At 46.2% G+C, this 25,660-nt stretch overlaps 1 protein-coding gene across 1 annotated transcript in view; it reads right to left on the bottom strand.

The window, feature by feature from the left end:
* Positions 1 to 25,660, bottom strand: part of LOC143782169 (SCO-spondin-like) — a 557,899-nt gene that overhangs the window by 22,157 nt on the left and 510,082 nt on the right. Inside the window, exons 106-107 of the mRNA XM_077269323.1 lie at positions 23,182 to 23,352; positions 1,852 to 1,979 (exon numbers count right to left, since the gene is read on the bottom strand). Coding sequence (XP_077125438.1) covers positions 1,852 to 1,979; positions 23,182 to 23,352 — 299 coding nt within the window. The remainder of the gene's footprint in view (positions 1 to 1,851; positions 1,980 to 23,181; positions 23,353 to 25,660) is intronic.

The following is a 25,660-nucleotide window of genomic DNA, read 5'->3' on the forward strand; positions in this document are numbered from 1 at the left end:
ATCCATGGTTCAGCGATGGTCAATGGAGCAGATCTGTATTCTTCCAGTCGGGGTCGTGGTCCCCTAAACTGGCATCCTGTAGAATGTCAAATCTGTGTCCCTCGTGATGGAGCCATGATGTCTTGGGTGCTGTCCGATAAAGAGTCTTTGGTCCTTTGGATGTCTTGGCTGAAAATCTGTCTCTTGTTACAGAGGCATATAACCTCTTTTTATAGTTAAAGGGAACCTGTCACCAGGTTTGGCCAATACGAGTTACGGCCACCGCATTTAAGGGGTTATCTACAGCATTGTATAATGCTGCAGATAAGCCCCCGATCTGACCTGCAAAAGAAGACAAATAACTTATATTATACTCACCTGCTGTGCGGTCTGGTCCAATGGGTGTCGCAGGTACTGGTACGGCGCCTCCCATCTTCTTGCGATGCCGCCCTCCTGCTTGCTTCACAGGCTCCCCGGCATCATGCTCATGCACAGGCATACTTATCTGCCCCCAGGAGAGAGGAGAGCTGGGCGGGGAAGCGGTGGCTGTGTCCGCAGCTGGCTCCGGGCTGTTCCTTATCCAGCAGTGGGCAGTCTGTGGACGCCCAGCCGTGCACTATGGCGGTGGCTGTGGAAGTCCCCGGGAGCAGCAGCTGCAGCGGGAGCAGCGACACCTCCAGCACCGGCAAGGAGGACAGGATGAGGCACCTCTTCCAGACCTGTGATGGGGACGGCGATGGCTATATCAGCAGGAATGATCTATTAATGGTTTGCCGGCAGCTAAACATGGAGGACTCTGTAGTCGAAATCATGCATCAACTTGGTGCCGATGAGAGTGGAAAGATCTCATTTCATGATTTTACCAAATGCCGTATGCAACTTGTGTGAGAGGTCAGAAAGGAGGAAGTGGATTTATCTGACGACTCGTGCAAGAACAAAAAGCTGCGCAGCAGAGTAACTTCTTGGCCAACTGGAAGTGACCACAGCCTAGGTGCTTTATCTGGAGCTCGGGAAAGATGGGAATATGATTCTGGAGCACGCGATCTACAAAGTCCAGATCCACAGAACCATTTCGTTATGCAGAAATTTTTAGCGTTTGGTGGTAAGGCCACCACTCAGTCAGCCCTGCAGAAACTCCTTTCTCAAAGCTCGTCTCTTACCAACAATGTAGGGGGCAGCTACCTGGAGCTTGCTAACACTGTAAGTTACATATCTGTTTAATGTGATTTCTTGTTAAATTTTGCAACTTGTGGGCGAGTTCAGATATGATGGAAAATGTGGATCTTGTTACTGATTTTTGCCTCATTTCAGAGGGTGAAATATACATCACATCCACAATCCCCATGTCTACACACAAACTTTCAATGTAAAACAAGGTGATTGGAAATACTTATCTGCCCTGTTTACAATGCCCCTCACAGTCCCCTGATCTGAACATCATTGAAACTCTGTGGCAAGACGAGGAAGCAAGACGACCCAGGAATCTCACAGAATGGGAGGAATTCTCCAAGGAAGAATGGAGGAAAATCCCTCAAACAAGAATAGGAAACCTCTTGTCCAGCTACAACTACAGCTATTACACGCTGTGATACTTGCAAAAGGGGGCGCTACTAGGCACTAACCATGCAGGGTGCACAAACTTTTGCCCATTTTCTTTTTTGTAATTTTTAAGATGTAAAAGATGAAAATATATATTTTTGCCTAAAATACAAAGGAAATGCATCATCTGTAACTTTAGGCCTTTTAGATAATTTCATCTTCAACTTGCTTAACTGTTCACAATAACAGTAATTTTTCCCAGGGGTGCACAAACTTTTACATGCCACTTTATATATCTATATACACCAGAGCCCCTATATCCTCGTCACCCACCTTTCCTGGGGGGCATGAGCAGCCGGGCTCACAGGCATCACTGATGCACAGGGTCTCGGGTCGGAGGTCAGCACAGGAGCGGGGGCAAGAACTGGCACAACTGCTGAAGATTTGATCGCCGGGGCAACCTGGGGGAAAGGTTATACACAAAGGACGAATATATCATAACATACACTCACAGTTCTGTGCAAAAGTCATAGGAAAGAAAACCAACATTAACCCTTCTTTGTCGGAAGCTCCTGACTCAAGCATTGAGTCCACTGGAGATTTTATATCACTGCACTATCTACTGGCCTGTGGGAGAAAACATTATATAAAAAGGATAAATGCACACATACGGTATATATACTGCACTGCATATACAAACTGCAACCTGGTGGAGGGGACATAGTATATACTATACACTACAGTTGTGCTCAAAAGTTTACACACCCCGGCAGAATTTTTGCTTTCTTGGCTTTTTCTCAGAGAATATGAATGATAACGAAAACCTTTTCCTCCATTCATGGTCAGTGGTTGGGTGAAGCCATTTATTGTCAAACTACTGTGTTTTCTCCTTCTAAATCATAATGACAATCCAAAACATTCAAATGACCCTGAGCAAAAGTTCACACACCCTGGTGATTTTGGACTGATAACATGCACAGAAGTTGACACAAATGGGTGTGAATGGCTACTAAAGGTAACATCCCCACCTGTGACCTGTTTGCTTGTAATCAGTGTGTGTGCATAAAAGCTGAGTGAGTCTCTGGGATCCAGACAGACTCTTGCATCTTTCATCCAGCCACTGACGGTTCGGATTGTGAGTCATGGGGAAAGCAAAAGAATTGTCAACAGATCTACGGGAAAAGGTAGTTGAACTGTATAAAACAGGAAAGGGATACAAAAAGATATCCAAGGAATTGATAATGCCAGTCAGCAGCATTCACACTGTGATTAACAAATTGAAAACCAGGGGCTCTGTAAAAACAAAAGCACAGTCAGGTAGACGAACAAAAATGTCGTCCACAACTGCCAGGAAAATTGTTCGGGATGCAAAGAAAAACCCACAAATAACATCAGCTGAAATACTGGACTCTCTGAAAACTAGCGGTGCGGCTGTTTCAAGATGCACAATAAGGAGGCACTTGAAGAAAAATGGGCTGCATGGTCGAGTCGCCAGAAGTAAGCCATTACTGCGCAAATGCCTCAAAGTATCTTGCCTACAATACGTAAAACAGCAGAGACAAGCCTCAAAACTTCTGGAACAAGGTAATTTGGAGTGATAAGACCAAAATTGAACTTTCTGGCCACAACCATAAACGTTACATTTGGAGAGAGGTCAACAAGGCCTATGATGAAAGGAACACCATCCCTACTGTAAAGCATGGAGGTGAATCGCTGATGTTTTGGGGATGTGTGAACTACAAAGGCAGTGGAAACTTGGTCAAAGTTGAAGGAAAGATGAATGCAGCATGTTATCAGCAAATACTGGAGGCAAATTTGCACTCGTCAGCCCAGAAGCTGCACATGGGGCGTACTTGGACGTTCCAACATGACAACGATACAAAACACAAGGCCAATTCAACCTGTCATTGGCTACAGCAGAACAAAATGAAGGTGCTGGAGTGTCCATCCCAGTCTTCTGACCTCAATATCATTGAGCCACTCTGGGGAGATCTCAAGCGCGCAGTTCATGCTAGACAGCCCAGGAATTTACAGGAACTGGAGGGTTTTTGCCAAGAAGAGTGGGCAGCTTTACCATCTGAGAAAATAAAGAACCTCATCCACAACTACCACAAAAGACTTCAAGCTGTCATTGATGTTAGAGGGGGCAATACACGGCATTAAGAAATGGGGTATGTGAACTTTTGATCAGGACATTTGGATGTTTTGGGTTGCCATTATGATTTAAAAAGAAAACACAGTAGTCTGACAATAAATGGCTTCAACCAACCACTGACCATGAGTGGAGAAAAAGTTTGGTGTTATCATTCATGTTCTCTGAAGAAGAAGAGGGCGACATAAGTATTCAACACGTCACCAATTTTCTAATAAATCTATTTGTATAGGTGTTATTGCCATGAAAATCTCCCCAGATGTCGGTAACAGCCATCCAATCCACACAGGAAAGAAATCACCATAGATGTCCATAAATTATATTAATAATGAGAAATGACACCAGCAAAAGTATTGAACGCATAAAGAGAGAGAGGAGCAAAAATTCACGGATAGTCCTGACACCGGTTGAGATCAATCAGTAATTACAAAGTAATCCTGCCACTCAGGGGCGTACTTGCCACTAGGCACTTGAGGGCATGTGCCTAGGGCGGGGACAATGCAGGGGGCGGCACCTGAGCAAGGTTTTTTGTTTTTTTTAAATAAGTCCTGGGTCACCTCCCGACCAAGCGCGCCCCCCACCCGCCTGCCTCCCGCCCGCCTGCCTCCCACCCTCCTGCCTCCCACCCTCCTTGAAGATGATACTCACCCTGCTCCAGCGATGCCTGGTCTCGGCGTCTGCAGCTCGTCCTGAATGAGCGGTCACGTGGTACCGCTCATTAAGGTCATGAATATGCGCATATTCATGACCTTAATGAGGGGTATCACATGACCGCTCAAGCAGGAAGAAGGTGCTGCGCCGGGACAGAGCCAGAGGGATGTCGGCGCGGCCGCGTGGTGTGGGACAGGTGAGTATGAGGGACGGGGGGACAGGGGAGGGGGGATGAAGGAGGACGGTAAGCGGCGCCATGCTAGATGGGAGCGGGGGGGTGGAGAGATGAGCCATGCATACAGGGGGGAATATGAGCCATGCATACGGGGGGGGGAATATGAGCCATGCATACAGGAGGGGGGATTATGAGCCATGCATACAGGAGGGGGAATATGAGCCATGCATACAGGAGGGGGAATATGAGCCATGCATACAGGGGGGAATATGAGCCATGCATACAGGGGGGGAATATGAGCCATGCATACAGGGGGGAATATGAGCCATGCATACAGGGGGGGGAATATGAGCCATGCATACAGGAGGGAATATGAGCCATGCATACAGAAGGGGGGAATATGAGCCATGCATACAGGAGGGAATATGAGCCATGCATACAGGAGGGAATATGAGCCATGCATACAGGAGGGAATATGAGCCATGCATACAGGGGGGGAATATGAGCCATGCATACAGGGGGGAATATGAGCCATGCATACAGGGGGGGGGAATATGAGCCATGCATACAGGGGGGAATATGAGCCATGCATACAGGAGGGAATATGAGCCATGCATACAGGGGGAATATGAGCCATGCATACAGGAGGGGGGAATATGAGCCATGCATACAGGGGGGAATATGAGCCATGCATACAGGGGGGGAATATGAGCCATGCATACAGGAGGGAATATGAGCCATGCATACAGGAGGGAATATGAGCCATGCATACAGGGGGGAATATGAGCATGCATATGGGGGGAATATGAGCCATGCATACGGGGGGGAATATGAGCCATGCATACAGGAGGGGGGAATATGAGCCATGCATACAGGGGGGAATATGAGCCATGCATACAGGGGGGGAATATGAGCCATGCATACAGGGGGGAATATGAGCCATGCATACAGGAGGGAATATGAGCCATGCATACAGGGGGAATATGAGCCATGCATACAGGAGGGAATATGAGCCATGCATACAGGAGGGAATATGAGCCATGCATACGGGGGGAATATGAGCCATGCATACGGGGGGGGGGAATATGAGCCATGCATACAGGAGGGGGGAATATGAGCCATGCATACAGGAGGGGAAATATGAGCCATGCATACAGGGGGGGGGGGAATATGAGCCATGCATACAGGGGGGAATATGAGCCATGCATACAGGGGGGGGAATATGAGCCATGCATACAGGGGGGAATATGAGCCATGCATACAGGAGGGAATATGAGCCATGCATACAGGGGGGAATATGAGCCATGCATACAGGAGGGGGGAATATGAGCCATGCATACAGGGGGGGGAATATGAGCCATGCATACAGGGGGGGGGGAATATGAGCCATGCATACAGGAGGGAATATGAGCCATGCATACAGGAGAGAATATGAGCCATGCATACAGGGGGGGAATATGAGCCATGCATACAGGGGGCAATATGAGCCATACATACAGGAGGGGGGAATATGAGCCATGCATACAGGAGGGAATATGAGCCATGCATACAGGAGGGAATATGAGCCATGCATACAGGGGGGGGGGGAATATGAGCCATGCATACAGAGGGGAATATGAGCCATGCATACAGGAGGGAATATGAGACATGCATACTGGGGGGGAATATGAGCCATGCATACAGGAGGGGGAATATGAGCCATGCATACAGGGGGGGAATATGAGCCATGCATACAGGAGGGGGAATATGAGCCATGCATACAGGAGGGGGAATATGAGCCATGCATACGGGGGGGGGAATATGAGCCATGCATACAGAAGGGGGAATATGAGCCATGCATACAGGAGGGGGAATATGAGCCATGCATACAGGGGGGGAATATGAGCCATGCATACAGGGAGGGACTATGAGCCATGCATACAGGAGGGGGGGATATGAGCCATTCATATGGGAGGGGAGGGAGATGAGCCATGCATACAGGAGGGGGGGTCATTATACAGTATTGAGCATCATGTGGGATCATTATACAGTATGGAGAACTGTGTGTGGCCATTATACAGTATTGAACATCATGTGTGGCCGTTATACAGCATGGAACATCATGTGTGGCCGTTAGACAGTATGGAGCATCATGTGTGGCCGTTATACAGTATGGAGCATCATGTGTGGCCAATGGCCATTATACAGTATGGAGCATCATGTGTGGCCGTTATACAGTATGGAGCATCATGTGTGGCCATTATACAGTATTGAGCATCATGTGGGATCATTATACAGTATGGAGAACTGTGTGTGGCCGTTATACAGTATGGAGCACTATGTGTGGCCATTATACAGTATGGAGCACTGTGTGGCCATTATACACTATGGAGCATCATGTGTGGCCATTATACACTATGGAGCATCATGTGTGGCCATTATACAGTATTGAGCATCATGTGTGGCCATTATACAGTATTGAGCATCATGTGTGGCCATTATACAGTATAGAGACCTGTGTGTGGCCATTATACAGTATTGAGCATCATGTGGGATCATTATACAGTATGGAGAACTGTGTGTGGCCATTATACAGTATTGAGCATCATGTGTGGCCATTATACAGTATTGAGCATCATGTGTGGCCATTATACAGTATGGAGAACTGTGTGTGGCCATTATACAGTATTGAGCATCATGTGGGATCATTATACAGTATGGAGAACTGTGTGTGGCCATTATACAGTATTGAGCATCATGTGTGGCCGTTATACAGTATGGAGCATCATTTGTGACCGTTATACAGTATGGAGCATCATGTGTGGCCAATGGCCATTATACAGTATGGAGCATCATGTGTGGCCGTTATACAGTATTGAGCATCATGTGTGGCCATTATACAGTATTGAGCATCATGTGGGATCATTATACAGTATGGAGAACTATGTGTGGCCATTATACAGTATGGAGCACTGTGTGGCCATTATACACTATGGAGCATCATGTGTGGCCATTATACACTATGGAGCATCATGTGTGGCCATTATACAGTATTGAGCATCATGTGTGGCCATTATACAGTATGGAGCATCATGCGTGGTCGTTATACAGTATTGAGCATCATGTGGGGCTGTTATACAGTATGGAGCATCATGTGTGGCCATTATACAGTATTGAGCATCATGTGTGGACATTATACAGTATTGAGCATCATGTGTGGCCATTATACAGTATGGAGAACTGTGTGTGGCCATTATACAGTATGGAGCATCATGTGTGGTGGCCGTTATACAGTATTGAGCATCATGTGTGGCCATTATACAGTATGGATTATCATGTGTGGCCATTATACAGTATGGAGCACTGTGTGGCCATATTTTTTTGTTTATAATTATTGTATATAAAACAGTGTGATCAGCAGTGCTAAATGGCTGTGGTTGGGACGTGGATATGGGTGTGACTAGTTGTGAAATTGGTGTGGTCAGAGGAGTGGCCTAAAATTTGCCGCGGTGCACGTTTATACCTCCTTCCCTTCAAAAGTTGGGAGGTATGGTACCGCATTTGCCAGATCATGGCAAGTGCGGCAAATCCCATAGGGAATGAATGAGGCCGAACGCAGTGTTGCCGTAAGTGATCCATTACGCGGCACATTCAGAAAAACTGCCCGATCTGCTGCAAAAGGCGACTTTCACATCAGCGATTCTTGCCAAAGTCACTGCCGATAGTGTCATACTCACCAAAGGGGGAGGCAGCACTAAAAGTGCCTAGGGCAGCAGAAACTCTAAATACAGCCCTGCTGCCACTTAGTGACAAATAATATCAGCTGGTCCAACTGATGACTGATAAAAAGGAGTCTAGTTACCAAGGTGCAACACACGAAAAATTGCATCATGGGTAACATCATTGAGCAATCTCAAGACCTTCACAACCTTATTGATGTAAAACATTCTGATGGCATTGGTTACATCAGAATTTCTAAACTACCAAAGTTTCCAATGAGTGCTGTTGGGGCCATAATCCGTAAATGGAAAGAACATAATTTCACCATGGAGACGAGTGCATACGAAACAGGGATTTGGTGGGCAAAACAAAGGGCTGTATCATCATTTGCAGTTTTTTTAAAGTCATTTTTCAGTTTTTTGGCTTGTGGTATTTGTTGCCAATTTATATACTAAATTCTTAAAAATGTCTGCAGTTTATGATTTTTGCTCTTAATTTTTATCTTTGACTTTTTTCTTTGACTTTTTTGTGCAAAAACTCACACGGTCAGCCAAACTCTCAAGAAGCTAGGCAGGTGCATCATATCCTGCAGAGCAAGAATGTAATCCTGTCCTATCTGGCTCTGCTACAACAGTTACTGTCGTGGTGGGCTACAGATACTGTCACTGGCTCCTCTAAACTACTGGACGAGGCAGAAAGAAGAAGAGGCTGTCACCGGCCACACTACAAAAACCTGGAAGAAAGAGGAAACTGTAACTGACTACACCGCAATAATATGAAAAATACATTTGGCACTCCAATTTTGAAGGCAGAAAAAAAGAAAATGCTTTATTGATACAGGTACATCGATATGAGCGCCATATCCATTGCCACAGCACCTAGTGAGACTGGTTCCAGGAAGATTCCAATGTTCAATTGAAAATGACCTGTATGTATCGCCATCAAGATTAGAAGACAAATTCTGATGAAGGCCTGATTGTTGGCCGAAACGTCAAAACGTTTGCCATACAGTGGATGTACCTGTATCAATAAAGCATTTTCTTTTTTCCACATTCAAAATTGGAGTGGCAAATTTATTTTTCATATCATTGCGGTGTAGTATCCTATTCGTGCACCCATCAATAGAGGAGTGCCGCGCAGCCCTTTTTGACACGTATAACTGACTACACTATCTGGATGTGGCTGTAAGAGAAAGCTGTGACCGTCTGCCACCAGATTCTTGAAGAGGCAGGTGCTCAAAACCCTCCAGTGACTGCAGAAAAGCGGCAGCAACATAGTCAGGGTATGTGTTCACGCTGCGGATTTTGCTGCAGATCCGCAGCGGTTTGGCCGCTGCACATTCGCAGCAGTTTTCCATGCGTTTACAGTACAATGTGAACCTATGGAAAACAAAATCCGCAGTGCACATGCTGTGGAAAAAAATGTGAGGAAACATTGCGTTGTTTATTCCGCAACATATCAATTCTTTGTGCGGATTCTGCAGCGGTTTACACCTGCTCCATAATAGGAATCCGCAGGTGTAAAACCACAGGTGGAATCCGAACAAAAACCGCGGAAAAAACGCAGTAAATCCGCAGTAATTTACCAAAATCAGTCCGGAAAAATCTGCAGAGTATTCCACAGCGTGTGCACATAGCCTTATAGAGTGATAGAATGTTGGAGTTGGAATGGACCTCCAGGGTCCTCGTGTCCAACCCCCTGCTCAATGCAGGAGTCACTAAATCATCCCAGACAGGTGTCTGTCCAGCCTCTGTGTGAAGACTTCCATTGACGGAGAACTCACCACCTCTCGTGGTCGCCTGTTCCACTCATTGATCACCCTCGCTGTCAAAAAGTTTTTTCTAATATCTAATCTGTATCTTCTCCCTGTCTCATCCCATTGCTTCTAGTCTTTCCTTGTGTAAATGAGAATAAAGATGATCCTTCTACAATGTGACAGCCCTTCAGATATTTGTAGACAGCTATTAAGTCTCCTCTCAGTCTTCTTTTTTGCAGCTAAACATTCCCAGATCCTTTAACCGTTCCTCATAGGACATACTTTGCAGTCCGCTCAACATCCTGGTCGCTCTTCTCTGAACTTGCTCCAATTTTTCAATGTCTTTTAAATAATGTGGAGCCCAGTACTGGACCCAGTATTCCAAATAAGATCTGACCAAGGAGGAGTAGAGGGCAATAATGACTTCACGTGATCTAGACTCTATGCTTCTCTTAATACATCCTAGAACTGTGTTTGCTTTTTTTACTGCTCCAGCACACCGTTGACTCATGTGCAGTCTGTGATCTATTAGTTTTTTACACGTGCTGTTGCTTAGTTCTATTCCTCCCATTCTGTAGACATAATTTTTGTTTTTCCAGCCCAGATGTAGAATCTAGAATTTCTCCCTATTAAATACCATTCTATTAGTCACTGCCCACTGTTCAAGCTTATGTACATCCTTCTGAATCCTTTTTCGATCTTCTCTAGTGTTAGCTATCCCTCCTATCTTTACATAATCTGCAAATTTGATTAATTAACCTTCAGTTCTCTTATCTAGATCTTTTATAAAAATGTTGAACATCACTGGGGCCAGGACAGAGCCTTGTGGTTCCCCACTTGTAACACTGGGGCCAGGACAGAGCCTTGTGGTACCCCACTTGTAACACTGGGGCCAGGACAGAGCCTTGTGGCACCCCACTTGTAACACTGGGGCCAGGACAGAGCCTTGTGGTTCCCCACTTGTAACACTGGGGCCAGAACAGAGCCTTGTTGTTCCCCACATGTCACACTGGGGCCAGAACAGAGCCTTGTAGTGCCCCACTTGAAACACTCTTCCAATTGGATGTGCAGCCATTTATTACCACTCTTTGAGTACGATCAATGAGCCAGTTATGAATCCACCTAACCGTAGCCTTGCTAATCCCATACTTGGTCATTTTTTCAATAAAGATAGTGTTAGATACTTTATCAAATGCTTTGCTGAAGTCGAGATATACTATACCGCATTTCCCTGATCCACCTAGTCAGTGGTTCCATCATAGAAGGAAATTAGATTAGTCTGGGATGACTTGTTTGCTACAAACCCATGCTGGCTCTGGTTAATTAATGCATTTTTATCCAAATACTTACATACAAGCTGTTCTAATTTGTTCAGAGATCTTTCCTGGTAATTAAATAACGCTCACTGGCCTGTAATTTCCTGACTCTGTTATCTTTCCTTTTTTGAATATAGTGACAACATTTGCTCTTCTACAGTCTTCTGGGACTTCTCTTGTTCTCTGGAAATTTACAAAGATTCTGGCTAGTGGTTCTGCAATTTCCTCTGCTATCTCTTTTAGCACCCTAGGATGTAATCCATCTGGACCAGGAGATTTCAGTTCATGTAAATTAGTTACGTGTTCCCTCATCATCTCTCTGTTTATAGATAGTGTGGATTCTAACAAGTGGCCATGGGCGCGGAGGTTACAGTTTTCACAGGAGGGAGCATGCTAAACACTTAAAGTCTCCATGTCTGCACACCAATTCGTCACTACTGGTTCAAAGCATAAGAAAAGTCACCTCCAATGTGCTCCGTAGAAATAACCATAGAAGTTCTGCGATTATGTTTAAAAGAGCGATTGACTGCTGGGTAAACTAGAGGCGTCCCACAAGCAAGATATGGGCTCTCTCAAAGAGGAGATTAAGCAGATTGGTCACCGTATTGCAGATATAGAAGTCACACAAGATCAGTTCTATCACCATTTACATTCTCATCACCAAGTCCTGCATGACCACTCATTACAGATAAATGATATTCTTACTCATTTGGATGACATCGAGAATAGACACAGAGGAAATAATCTACGCATACGGGGCCTCAGTGAAGAAGTGGAGCCGCCCCACCTGGAAAAATGGGCCCAGAAATTTTTTGGAGACATTTTACAGAATAAAGATAAGATTGAAATAGACCGTATACATCGGGCTCTGGGTCCAAGGTCCACTGATCCGGCTAGACCTAGAGATGTCATCTGTAGAATCCATTTCTATAAGGAAAAAGAGGCTATTTTGAAAGGAATTAGGGATAAAGGCTCTCTGTTATATAAAGACTCTCCTCTTATTGTGCTACCAGACTTGTCTCGCAGAACACTGCAGCTTCGCAGAGCCCTGAAACCCTTGTTGAAAGTGCTCATAGACAATAACATCCAGTATCGCTGGGGCTATCCATTTCAACTTATAGCCAAGAGAAAGGGGAAAACAGTAATCTTTCGCCATATGGGAGACCTTTCAAAGTTCCTTGAAATATTGGAAATACCTAAGATTAAACTACCAGACTGGCCAATTATAAACAATCCGAAGCCTTTACCTTCCATGGAACAATGGCAGTCGGTCACGTCGAGACAGAGGCAGACAGGAAATGGTCACCCGCCATCGACCTCATGAACATAGAGAGATCACTTGAAAATCTTTGCCTTGTCTGGTGGTGTTGATCCTCTAAAGTCTTGGTTTGATTCTCTGGGGATAGTTGGACTGGGATTTGCTACCAATAGTGGCCTTAATGTCTTGGGCCATGAGGGGATAGTGGATCTGCCCCGAAATATCTTCTATTTGACCTATACCTTATGACAAATGTTGAATGTTCTAAATTGTTTATACTTACCTTAGTCTCTGTTACTAGAAGACCTGAGAGGTCTCATTTTCATATGCCGGGTGGCGGGGAGCTCGTCGTCCGTCATGTGCAGCCTCGTTACCTCACCTAGGGATTGCAGTTTAGTGCTGCTTTAGACTTAAGTCTATATTAGGATTCTCATTGAGGTTGTTATTCTGGGATAACCTCCTGTTTATTTTCTTTCTCTATTTGTTTTTATTAGTGTGTGTTTTTTCCTCCCCCTTCTTTTTCTCTCTTTCTTTGTTTTTCTATCTATTCTATCTGTGTGCTTTGTTCTATTGATCGGATGTCGGAACTAACATTCTGCACCTATAACGCTAGGGGCTTGAACAAACCCGAAAAAAGGAGACAGGTGTTATACCGTTTCCACAGGAAAAAAATAAAAATAATTATGTTTCAAGAGACACATTTTGTGGCCACCAATACACCCAAATGTGTAAGTTCTACCCGGCCTGGTTTCACTGTCCTCATCCCTCACGTAAGGCATGCGGGGTATCCATAGCTTTGCATAGATCATTCCAGCCTGGGATTGTAGATGTGAGGATAGACCCGGAGGGGCGATATATATTTCTCAAGGTTACCATACAGGATTCTGTGTATACGTTGGCTAATGTGTATTTTCCAAACCAGGGACAAGTAAGCTTCGGCTCCGGGGTTCTGCGTTCGCTGGCAGAGTTTGCGGATGGCTCTCGTATCATACTGGGTGGAGACTTCAATCTCACGCTGGATCCTAAGGTGGACTCTTCATCGGGTAGGTCCTCGATCTCCCTTCCGGCACTATGTAGATTGAGGAAGGAATTGTTGGCCCTCAAATTAGTGGACATGTGGCGAGTACTTCACCCCGAGGTCAGAGACTATAGTTATTATTCTGTGGTTAATAACAGTTTCTCAAGACTAGATCATCTGTTTATCTCTCATGAATTGTTGGACAGTAAACCTGGTTGTTCAATAGATACTATCTTATGGTCTGATCACGCACCAGTATTTGGAGAGCTGGGGGTACAGAGGAAAGGAGGACATAGGGGCTATTCATGGAAACTTAATGACAACCTTTTGAAGGATGAGATGTGTATGCTGGCTATTAAGGAGGCGGTTAAGTCCTTCCCGATAGATCATGCCCAAGATCCCACACCGGAGCCTATCAAATGGGAAGCCCTTAAATGTGTATTGAGGGGGATTTTCATAACTCATGGGGCTAGACTGAAAAGGGAAAGGACCCAAAAATTGTCGGATATATTGACACTGTTGGGGACTAAGGAAACGGCTAACAAGTCAGCTGCAAGTGACATACTCAGAGCTGAAATTTTGGCCTTGAGGCAACAAGCTCTAGCAATACTAGAACAAAAGTCCTTGTGTATAAGAGATAAGATACGTAAGCATTACTTTGAGTATGGGGATAAAAGTGGACGGTTACTGGCAAGATCTTTGCACCCTAGAGTTATACAGACCCCGATTTTTAGTATAAATTCCTCGGTCGGAACTTTAGTACATTCTACGACGGAGATATTAGAGGAATTTAGAAAATACTATTCTAACCTATATAATCTAACCCAGCAGGGGAATAATGCTTCAACATCAAAGAGACACATAGTAGAGTATCTGGAGAAACATTCACCTGGGATTTTACAAGAGGAAGTTCTAGACAATTTGGAACAGGACTTCTCAGAAATAGAATTAAAAGGGGCTATTCAAAACCTAAAAATAGGTAAATGTCCGGGACCAGATGGGTTTACGCCTAGGTTCTATAAAACATGTCAGGATATATGCGTTCCTCTCATGGGGAAGGCATTCAATAGTATCTCACAAACATGCCACTTTCCGTTCCACGCTACACAGGCTCTCATTACTGTAATACCCAAAGAGGGTAAAGATCATTCACTGTGCTCCAACTTCCGGCCGATTTCTTTAATTAATGTAGACATTAAACTGTACTCTAAAATGATAGCCCTTAGATTTAATCCATTTATCCCACATTTGATACACAGAGAGCAGGTGGGTTTTGTCCCGGGCAGGGAAGCTAGGGACAATACTATTAAGACAGTGTCTTTGATTTCAAAGGCCAGAGCCAGGGAGATTCCTTTTTGTTTGTTATCAGTCGATGCCGAGAAGGCTTTTGATAGAGTTCATTGGGGATTTTTGGAGGCTACATTAGAGGCAATAGGTATACGACAGAGGATGAGGAACTGGATTATGGCTCTTTACCATGATCCATCAGCTAGAGTGCGAATAAATGGACAGTTGTCGGCGCCGTTCTCAATTAAAAACGGGACGCGTCAGGGTTGTCCACTCTCCCCATACCTATATATCCTGGTAATGGAGACGTTGGCTAATGCTCTCAGACATAAATCAGTCGATTAAGGGGATTCAGGTGGGTCATACGGAACATAAGCAGGCTCTATTTGCGGATGACCTCTTGTATGTGACCTCTCCTAGAGTCAGCTTACCATCCATTTTAAAAGAGTTTGAATTATTTGGGAGGTTGAGTAATTTCAAGGTTAATTTACAGAAATCAGAATTGCTTAATATAAATATTCAGGAAAGCGAGGTGGAGCAGCTTAGGGCCAGTTTCCCTTTTCGCTGGAATAAACACTCCATTAAATATCTGGGTGTTCACATCCTAGCTGACCCTCAGAAATTATTTGATCTTAATTTCCTTCCACTTCGGGGTTTGATAGAGAAAGAGACGAAGGCCTGGTATCGTTTGCCACTGTCATGGTTTGGGAGAATTAACGCCCTTAAGATGGACATCTTACCTAAAATATTATATATTTTCCAGACTATCCCGTGGGATGTGGAGGGATCTTTTTTTTTGGGTCTACATAAAATAATGAGAAAATTTGTTTGGCATAGTGGGCGTTCTCGTATTAGCCACGCCCAGTTAGTCCGACGTAGGGAGAGTGGAGGTGCGGGCCTGCCCGACTTGTGAGCCTATCATTCGGCGACCATTGGAAACTGTATCCTGGATATATTCCATAATAAGACAACTAAACTCTGGGTGGACATTGAATATGTATCTTCCCCTAGCCTATGTTTGGGGGGTTTTTGGCTCCCATACTGTGTTGATCTGGGGAAACTAGATTTATCTCCGACACTATACACTATTGTGAGATCTTGGAGGCGTTTTGCGAAGCGTTTCCGCCTGGCGACAATTCCGGGACCACTAACCCCCTTGATTGGTAACCCTGGACTCCCCCCTGAAGTCCAACATTCAACATCTATAGTTTATTCTAGTGTTCAAGGGGCTATTCCTCATATTAGAGACGTGACCAGTCAGACAGATATTTTGTCTTTGAGAGAGATTCTGGGAGAGGGGAGGCAAATGCTGGGGCACTGGCTACAACTTCGGAGCTACATTGGCTCCTTGGGGTTGGAGGGCTCGTACCGCATGTCCACACCTTTTGAGCAATTGTGTTTTATGTCTCAGGGCCCGACACACTCTATTTCCTTGATATACGGTTTGATAGTGTCCGGGGGGATGGGAGATGGGCCTCTCAGATGTACAGTTCAATGGCAAAGGGAATTGCATAAAGAGATTGCACCCGAGCTGTGGGTTAGGGCATCAAACATGCGCACATAGGATGTCGGTGTCTTGTAGAATTCAGGAGCTGAATTATAAAATTATAACAGTGGTATAGAACACCTGCTAGGTTACATAAAATTGATCCGACGATATCTGACACCTGTTGGAGATGTAACGGGGCGGTGGGATCCATGTTACATATATGGTGGAGTTGTAGTGGTGTCAGGCCCCTCTGGAACGACATATTTGCCTTATATAATCATATCACAAACAAGCAAGTAGAGGCGACACCGGAGATAGCTCTATTATCAATTTTCCCGGGCTCTGTGTCCAAAAATAAGAGGAGTATGTTGCCGTACTTCATGAATGCAATGCGCCAAATCATACCCAGATTGTGGAGATCCCCCATAGCGCCGAAGAGGATAGACTGGGTGGAGGCGCTAGATGTGCTCTGCAGGATGGAGGAGATGAGGGCTTTTGATGACAGGTCGGGTGTCAACTGGTATGCGATGTGGTATCCGTGGATACAATTTAAAGAAGCGCAACATCTTCAGATGTGGGTGGCACAGGGTGTACTACCTCATTCCTCATAATGGGAATTTGCTAAGTAGTAGGCTGTTGGAGTCCTATCATTGTACCTGCACCGATATCCGTTCTTTATTTCTTTTCTTTCTTATCTTTCTTTCTCTTTTTCTTTTCGCTAAATGTATCTTGTTATTTTTTGGGGTTTTTTTTTCTTTACTCGTTCATGTAAATGAGACCTGCTTTGCCCCTTCTCATATTGTATACAAATAGATGTATAAACTGCTGTGATATCACCACAGTGGTAGTGGAGCTATTGATGGGGGAGAGGGGAGTAGAATGTTGACATTATTATCAATGGTTACCGTTATAATGTTTGTATATTTCTCCTTGTTGAATAAAAACATTTTGAACAATAAAAGAGCGATTGAGCAAAACTGGAACACTTAAGATTGTAGATCAGGGGTGTCTTGAAGAGGAAGAATGATGCATCAGCTGAAAAGAACACCATGCCTACAGTGAAGCACGGCGGGGGGCTTTATGATGCCTACAGTGAAGCACAGCAGGGACTTGGTGATGCATACAGTGAAGCAAAATGGGTTGTACAGTGAAACACGGATGGGGCTTGGTGATACCTAAACTGAAGCACGGCGGGGGCTCGGTGATGCCTACAGTAAAGCACGGCGGGGGCTTGGTGAAGCCTAAACTGCAATAAGGCAGAGGCTTAGTGATGCCGACAGTGAATCATCATTGGGCCTTGGTTATGCATACAGTGAAGCATGGCAGGGGCTTGATGATGCCTACAGTGGAGTATGGCTGGGGCTCGGTGAGGTTTACAGTGAAGCATGGAGGGGGCTTAGTGATGTCTGTAAGGGTATGGACTGCCATGTTCCTGCCCCTGAAGACAACAACCGCTTCATGTGTATAGTGTCATGCCGTTTTACATGTATTGTGATGTGGAAATGTACAGTGTACAAGTAAGGTAAAGCGAGTAGTAATAAATAGGGAAGAACAGATAGTGATAGATAGTGATATGAGTGCATAGGTGATCTGCATAGTATGTTACAGTTAAATGTTTCAGAATATCACATGATGGGATGGGGATAGGGCTAGTAGAAAACCTTCTGATAGGTAGAGACAGTGAGATGTAGAGAGCTCGTTTGCTAAGTGACAAGGTGATGTTCAAGGTGCAGTGGGTTCATAGCACGAGAAGTACATATTGTTCTGGGCTGAATGAGGCTCATACTCCCTGCGGACATTCCTGCAACGTCTGAAGCCTAAGTTTCTAAAACAGGTGCTATGGAGAGCACCTTAAGCCCTTCCGTACAGAGGAAGATGGACATGGAACTGCGTGCCCTCATTAGTATCGGACCTTGAATATACTGTGGGACTGAACGAGAAATCCCAGGGACTGACAGGATCACTGGATGTAGGGATAGTTAAGGAAGAACGTAAAGTAAAGCAGGAAGTGTACTGCGCTAAGGAAACAAGAAACGGAGGGTGCTGTGCCCAATACTGATATACTTGAACTGTCCAGTAAACTTTTGAGTATTAAAACTAACTGAATGTCCCCTGATCAGTGTGCAGCCGTTCCTGTAACCGAAGCACAGCAGAGGCCCGGTGATATCTACAGTGAAGCATGGTGGAGGCTCAGTGATATTGTTTATCCCAATGACATACTTATATTTTTAGAATCCTTGGAGGAGCATTGCAGGCATGTCTAATTAGTCCTGGAACGTCTACAGGAGAATCATTTCTACATAAAACTAAACAAATGTGAATTCTAACAAGCCAGGACTCAATTTCTGGGATACATCATCTCTCCAGAAGGTCTGAGCATGGATTCCAGTAAAATCAGAGCGGTAGTTGACTAGCATACCTCAAGAAATTTAAAAGAAGTCCAGCGCTTTATAGGATTTGCAAATTTCTACAGAAGATTCATCAAAAATTTTAACCAAAGTGTTTTTCTGGTCTCCAGGGGCACGAGTGGCTTTTGACAAACTAAAGACACTTTTTATTTCAGCACCATTACTTGTCCATCCAAATCCGGTAGCGCTGTTTGTTGTTGAAGTAAACGCCTCTGACTCCGCGATGGGAGTCGTCTTATCACAGCGAGTTGGAGACCAGATGCAGCTTCATCCTTGTGCATTTCTTTCTCATACCATGTCATCTGCAGAAAAGAACTATGATATTGGGAATAAGGAACTGTTAGCCATTACAGTTGCCTTCTCCGAATGGAGACATCTTTTGGCAGGGGCCAATCATCCGGTGACTGTCCTTACTGACCACAAAAATGTAGAATTCTTCTGTACAGCTAAGGGCTTGTCTGCAAGACAAGCATGTTGGGCCTTATTTTTCTCCAGGTTTAATTTTATAATTTCTTATCGGCCTGGTTCAAGGAATGGCAGGGCTGATGCTCTGTCCAGGATATTTACCGAACCTCAGGAGAGGTCTAGCACTGACTGTACCATTCTACGTTCAAAATTTTTTGGGGGAATACTGGACACCAAAGAATTTTTAACGAAGATTAAAGTGGGATACCAAACTGACTTTTTTCTTAACCATCCTTCTAAAGACGTTGATCTTTCTTTTAAGGAGGGATTTTAAATGCAGAACCATCAAATATACATCCCCGAATTTGCTCGACTTGAAGTCCTCAAACTTGTCCATGATTCTAAACTTGTAGGTCACTCTGGAGACATGAAAATGCAAGAACTACTGCTTCGGTCTTTTTGGTGGCCTAAATGTAGGAAGGATGTGAGGAAATATGTTTCCTCCTGTTTAACATGTGCACGGAACATGACACCACGATCTTCTCCTCTAGGACTCATTCAACCTCTTCCAGTTCCATCCAGGCCTTGGGAATCAATCTCAATGGATTTTATCATGGACCTACCTCCATCTAAAGAAATGACTGTTATCCTTGTTCTGGTGGGTCGGCTCACCAAGATGGCCCATTTTATTCCAACTAAATTAATTCCTACCCCTGAACAAACTGCAGAATTAGTGGTCAAAGAGATATTCAGACTGCATGGCATTCTTCACAATGTCGTTTCTGATAGAGGTGTTCAGTTTACATCACGATTTTGGAAAACCTTCTGTACAGCGTTAGGCTGCTTTTACACTAGCGTCGCTACGGGCCCGTCGTAGTGCGTCAGGCTGACGTACCGACGCATGCTGTGAAATAAATGCCTGACGTGGGCAGCGGAAGCAGTCTTACGACGCCTCCGCTGCCCCATTGTAAGGTCCGGGGAGGAGGGGGCGGAGTTTCGGCCGCGTATGCGCAATCGAAAATGGCGGACACGACGCACAAAAAAACGTTACATGTAATGTTTTTTTGTGCCGACGGTCCGCCAAAACACGACGCAACCGTCGCACGACGGTTGCGATGTGTGGCGATATGTCGCAATGCGTCGGTAATGTAAGTCTATGGGGGAAAAAACGTATCCTCCAGACAACTTTGCAGGATGCGTTTTTCTCCTGCACGACGCATTGCGACGTATTGCAAACGACGCTAGTGTGAAAGTAGCCTTAGGAGTTACTGTCAATTTGTCTACTGCCGTCAACCCACAATCCAATGGCCAGACTGAAAGCAATAACCAAACCCTTGAACTATACTTGCGCTGTTTTATTTCTTACCTCCAGGATGACTGGGTGGACTATCTGCCAACACCAGAATTTGCCTATAATAACTCCAAGCGCAGTTCTACATCCCAAAGCCCATTTTTTCTACCTATGGCTGGCATCCGGTATTTATTCCTAATCTTCCATTGAATACTTTGATTCCTGCTGTTACTGACAGACTTAAAAATTTGCGGAAAGCTCAGGAAGAACTGAGATGTTACAAAAGGCCCAAGAAGATTACAAAGAAACAGCGGATAACCATCGCAAAGCCCCTCCTACCCTTCAGGTCGCTAACAAGGTCTGGCTTTCTACAAAAAAATCTGTAAACCAAGGTATCGTCTTCTAAATTGGGTCAAAAATTCATAGGACCTTTCCAAATTTCTGCACAAATAAACCCAGTTGCTTTCTTTTTAAAACTTCGTACAGCCTGAAAATTCACCCTGTGTTCCATGTGTCCTCACTCAAACCATTCAGTGAGAACCCGTTTCCAGGAAGAACTAAGCCACCTCCTCCACCAGAAAAAGTCCATGGTGAAGAAGAGTACATCGTGGATGAAATTCTGGATTCTAGAAGATTTGGAGGAAGACTACAATATTTGGGGCAATGGAGGGGTCACAGATCAGAAGATAATTCATAGGAGCCGGAGGGCAATGTCCATGCAGTCAGGCTTACAAGAGCTTTTCATCAGAGACACCCAGAGAAGTCAGCGATTGAGATGTCCAGAGACCATTTTGGAAGGAGGCAAGTAATGTCAGGACTTGAGCCTAGCAGCTCCTGTGCACCAGATGGCAGCTCTTCCCTCTGAGCTATTCAGCTCGTTGGACAGTTCGGGGCTAACCCAGATACCAGTACCTGTCTTGTTCCTTATTGTCTCCACCCTGAGTTCCTGATTTGCTCCACCCTTCTTGTACACCGTACTTAAACCTGACATAGCACTTTTCTTCCTTGCAAGATTATTGAGCCACCAGTCTTTAGTCAAGCTTCCTTTCACCTGCTTCTTCATTCCAAGATAATACTTCTTCTGTGTAGTGACCTATGGCTATTACTGACTACGCTACCTGCCGATGCTGACACTAATGGTTGCAATACAACTACTCCAAACCAGGTCAGTCCATAACACCACCCTGTATACGCTCTCCCCTCTCTGTACACTCTCCCCTCTATATATATGCTCTCCTCTATATATACGCTCTCCCCTCTACACCCCCGAATACGCTCTCCCCACTATATACATTCCCCCATCTATATACGTTCACTCCTCTATATATGCTCTCCCATCTGTATACACCCTCCCCTCTATACACCACCTCTATAAGCCCTTCCCTCTATATACACTATCCCATCTATATACACTCTCCCCTCTGTATGCTCTCCCCTGTATATACGCCCTCCCTCTATATATGCTCTACTCTCTATACACTCTCCCCTGTATATACGCTCTCCCCTCTGTACGCTCTCCCTTCTATGTACACTCTCCCCTCTATATACTCTCTCCCCCTATATATGCTCTCTCCTCTATATATTCTCTGCTCTCTATACTCTCTCCTCTATATATACACTCTCCTCTCTATATACGCTCTCCGCTCTATATACTCTCTCCCCCTATATATGCTCTCTCCTCTATATATTCTCTGCTCTCTATACTCTCTCCCCTCTGTACGCTCTCCCTTCTATGTACACTCTCCCCTCTATATACTCTCTCCCCCTATATATGCTCTCTCCTCTATATATTCTCTTCTCTCTATACTCTCTCCTCTATATATACGCTCTCCTCTCTATATACGCTCTCCCCTCTATATACTCTCTCCCCCTATATATGCTCTCTCCTCTATATATTCTCTGCTCTCTATACTCTCTCCTCTATATATACACTCTCCTCTCTATATACGCTCTCCCCCTATATATGCTCTCTCCTCTATACTCTGCTTACTATACTCTCTCCTCTATATATAAGCTCTGCCCTCTATATACGCTCTCCTCTCTATATACGCTCTCCCCTCTATATACGCTCTGCCTTCTATTTACGCTCTCCCCCTATATATGCTCTCTCCTCTATATATTATCTGCTCTCTACACTCTCTCCCCTCTTTACGCTCTCCCCTCTATATACTCTCTCCCCCTATATATGCTCTCTCCTCTATATATTCTCTGCTCTCTATACTCTCTCCTCTATATATACACTCTCCTCTCTATATACTCTCTCCCCCTATATATGCTCTCTCCTCTATATATTCTCTGCTCTCTATACTCTCTCCTCTATATACGCTCTCCTCTCTATATACGCTCTCCCCTCTATATACTCTCTGCCTTCTATTTACGCTCTCCCCCTATATATGCTCACCCTCTATATACTCTCTCCCCTCTATAAATGCTCTCCCCCTATATACTCTCTCCCCTCTATATATGCTCTCCCCCTATATATACTCTCTCCCCTCTATATATGCTCTCCCCCATATATACTCTCTCCCCTCTATATATGCTCTCCCCCTATATACTCTCTCCTCTCTATATACGCACTCCCCTCTATGTACGCTCTCCCCCTTTATATGCTCTCCCCTCTATATTGCTCAATCCTATATAATTTCGATAATTGGTGACTCTTGTACACCGGTGTTTGTCTGTCCTTTGTCCCTCGGGGACATATACTCCAGATGTCACAGACACAGCGGTGGGGGACATTGTGGTGCGTCGTTCATACCTGGGGTGCAGTTGTGGGAGTTACAGGTGCGATGGAGGCTCAGGGCTGCAGGGCAGGGTCGTCCACCAGGATCTGCAGCGACCAGGACTGTCCGCGTCCTCTCTGATGTTCCTCCGCCACAGCTGACGCTGCACGTACTCCACTCCGACCAGTCACTGACTACACAGTCCACTGAAGAAAGACCAGGTTATAGCATGAGGAAGTCAGCAGGCAGGAACGAGCATAGCACCAGGCACAACGTACACAGCCCCAGCGGAGTATAGCACCGGGCACAACGTACACAGCCCCAGCAGAGTATAGCACCAGGCACAATGTACACAGCCCCAGCGGAGTATAGCACCGGGCACAACGTACACAGCCCCAGAGGAGTATAGCACCAGGCACAACGTACACAGCCCCAGCGGAGTATAGCACCGGGCACAACATACACAGCCCCAGAGGAGTATAGCACCAGGCACAACGTATACAGCCCCAGCGGAGTATAGCACCAGGCACAACGTACACAGCCCCAGAGGAGTATAGCACCGGGCACAACGTACACAGCCCCAGAGGAGTATAGCACCGGGCACAACGTACACAGCCCCAGAGGAGTATAGCACCGGGCACAACGTACACAGCCCCAGGGGAGTATAGCACCGGGCACAACGTACACAGCCCCAGAGGAGTATAGCACCGGGCACAACGTACACAGCCCCAGAGGAGCATAGCACCGGGCACAACGTACACAGCCCCAGAGGAGTATAGCACCGGGCACAACGTACACAGCCCCAGGGGAGTATAGCACCGGGCACAACGTACACAGCCCCAGCGGAGTATAGCACCGGGCACAACGTACACAGCCCCAGAGGAGTATAGCACTGGGCACAATGTACACAGCCCCAGCGGAGTATAGCACCGGGCACAACGTACACAGCCCCAGCGGAGTATAGCACCGGGCACAACGTACACAGCCCCAGAGGAGTATAGCACCGGGCACAACGTACACAGCCCCAGCGGAGTATAGCACCGGGCACAACGTACACAGCCCCAGCGGAGTATAGCACCGGGCACAACGTACACAGCCCCAGGGGAGTATAGCACCAGGCACAACGTACACAGCCCCAGCAGAGTATAGCACCGGGCACAACATACACAGCCCCAGCGGAGTATAGCATCAGGCACAACATACACAGCCCCAGAGGAGCATAGCACCGGGCACAACGTACACAGCCCCAGCAGAGTATAGCACCGGGCACAACGTACACAGCCCCAGAGGAGTATAGCACCAGGCACAATGTACACAGCCCCAGCGGAGTATAGCACCGGGCACAACGTACACAGCCCCAGAGGAGTATAGCACCGGGCACAACGTACACAGCCCCAGCGGAGTATAGCACCGGGCACAACGTACACAGCCCCAGCGGAGTATAGCACCGGGCACAACGTACACAGCCCCAGAGGAGTATAGCACCAGGCACAACGTACACAGCCCCAGCAGAGTATAGCACCGGGCACAACATACACAGCCCCAGCGGAGTATAGCACCAGGCACAACATACACAGCCCCAGAGGAGCATAGCACCGGGCACAACGTACACAGCCCCAGCAGAGTATAGCACCGGGCACAACGTACACAGCCCCAGAGGAGTATAGCACCGGGCACAACGTACACAGCCCCAGCAGAGTATAGCACCGGGCACAACGTACACAGCACCAGCGGAGTATAGAACCAGGCACAACATACACAGCCCCAGCGGAGTATAGCACCAGGCACAACATACACAGCCCCAGAGGAGCATAGCACCGGGCACAACGTACACAGCCCCAGCAGAGTATAGCACCGGGCACAACGTACACAGCCCCAGAGGAGTATAGCACCGGGCACAACGTACACAGCCCCAGCAGAGTATAGCACCGGGCACAACGTACACAGCACCAGCGGAGTATAGCACCAGGCACAACATACACAGCCCCAGAGGAGCATAGCACCGGGCACAACGTACACAGCCCCAGCAGAGTATAGCACCGGGCACAACGTACACAGCCCCAGAGGAGTATAGCACCAGGCACAACGTACACAGCCCCAGCAGAGTATAGCACCGGGCACAACATACACAGCCCCAGCAGAGTATAGCACCGGGCACAACGTACACAGCACCAGCGGAGTATAGCACCAGGCACAACATACACAGCCCCAGAGGAGCATAGCACCGGGCACAACGTACACAGCCCCAGCAGAGTATAGCACCGGGCACAACGTACACAGCCCCAGAGGAGTATAGCACCAGGCACAACGTACACAGCCCCAGCGGAGTATAGCACCAGACATAACGTACACAGCCCCAGCGGAGTATAGCACCAGGCACAACGTACACAGCCCCAGCAGAGTATAGCACCAGGCACAACATACACAGCCCCAGAGGAGCATAGCACCGGGCACAACGTACACAGCCCCAGCAGAGTATAGCACCGGGCACAACGTACACAGCCCCAGAGGAGT

This window comes from Ranitomeya variabilis, chromosome 6 (genome assembly GCF_051348905.1).
Source record: "Ranitomeya variabilis isolate aRanVar5 chromosome 6, aRanVar5.hap1, whole genome shotgun sequence".
Classification (NCBI taxonomy): Eukaryota; Metazoa; Chordata; class Amphibia; order Anura; family Dendrobatidae; genus Ranitomeya; species Ranitomeya variabilis.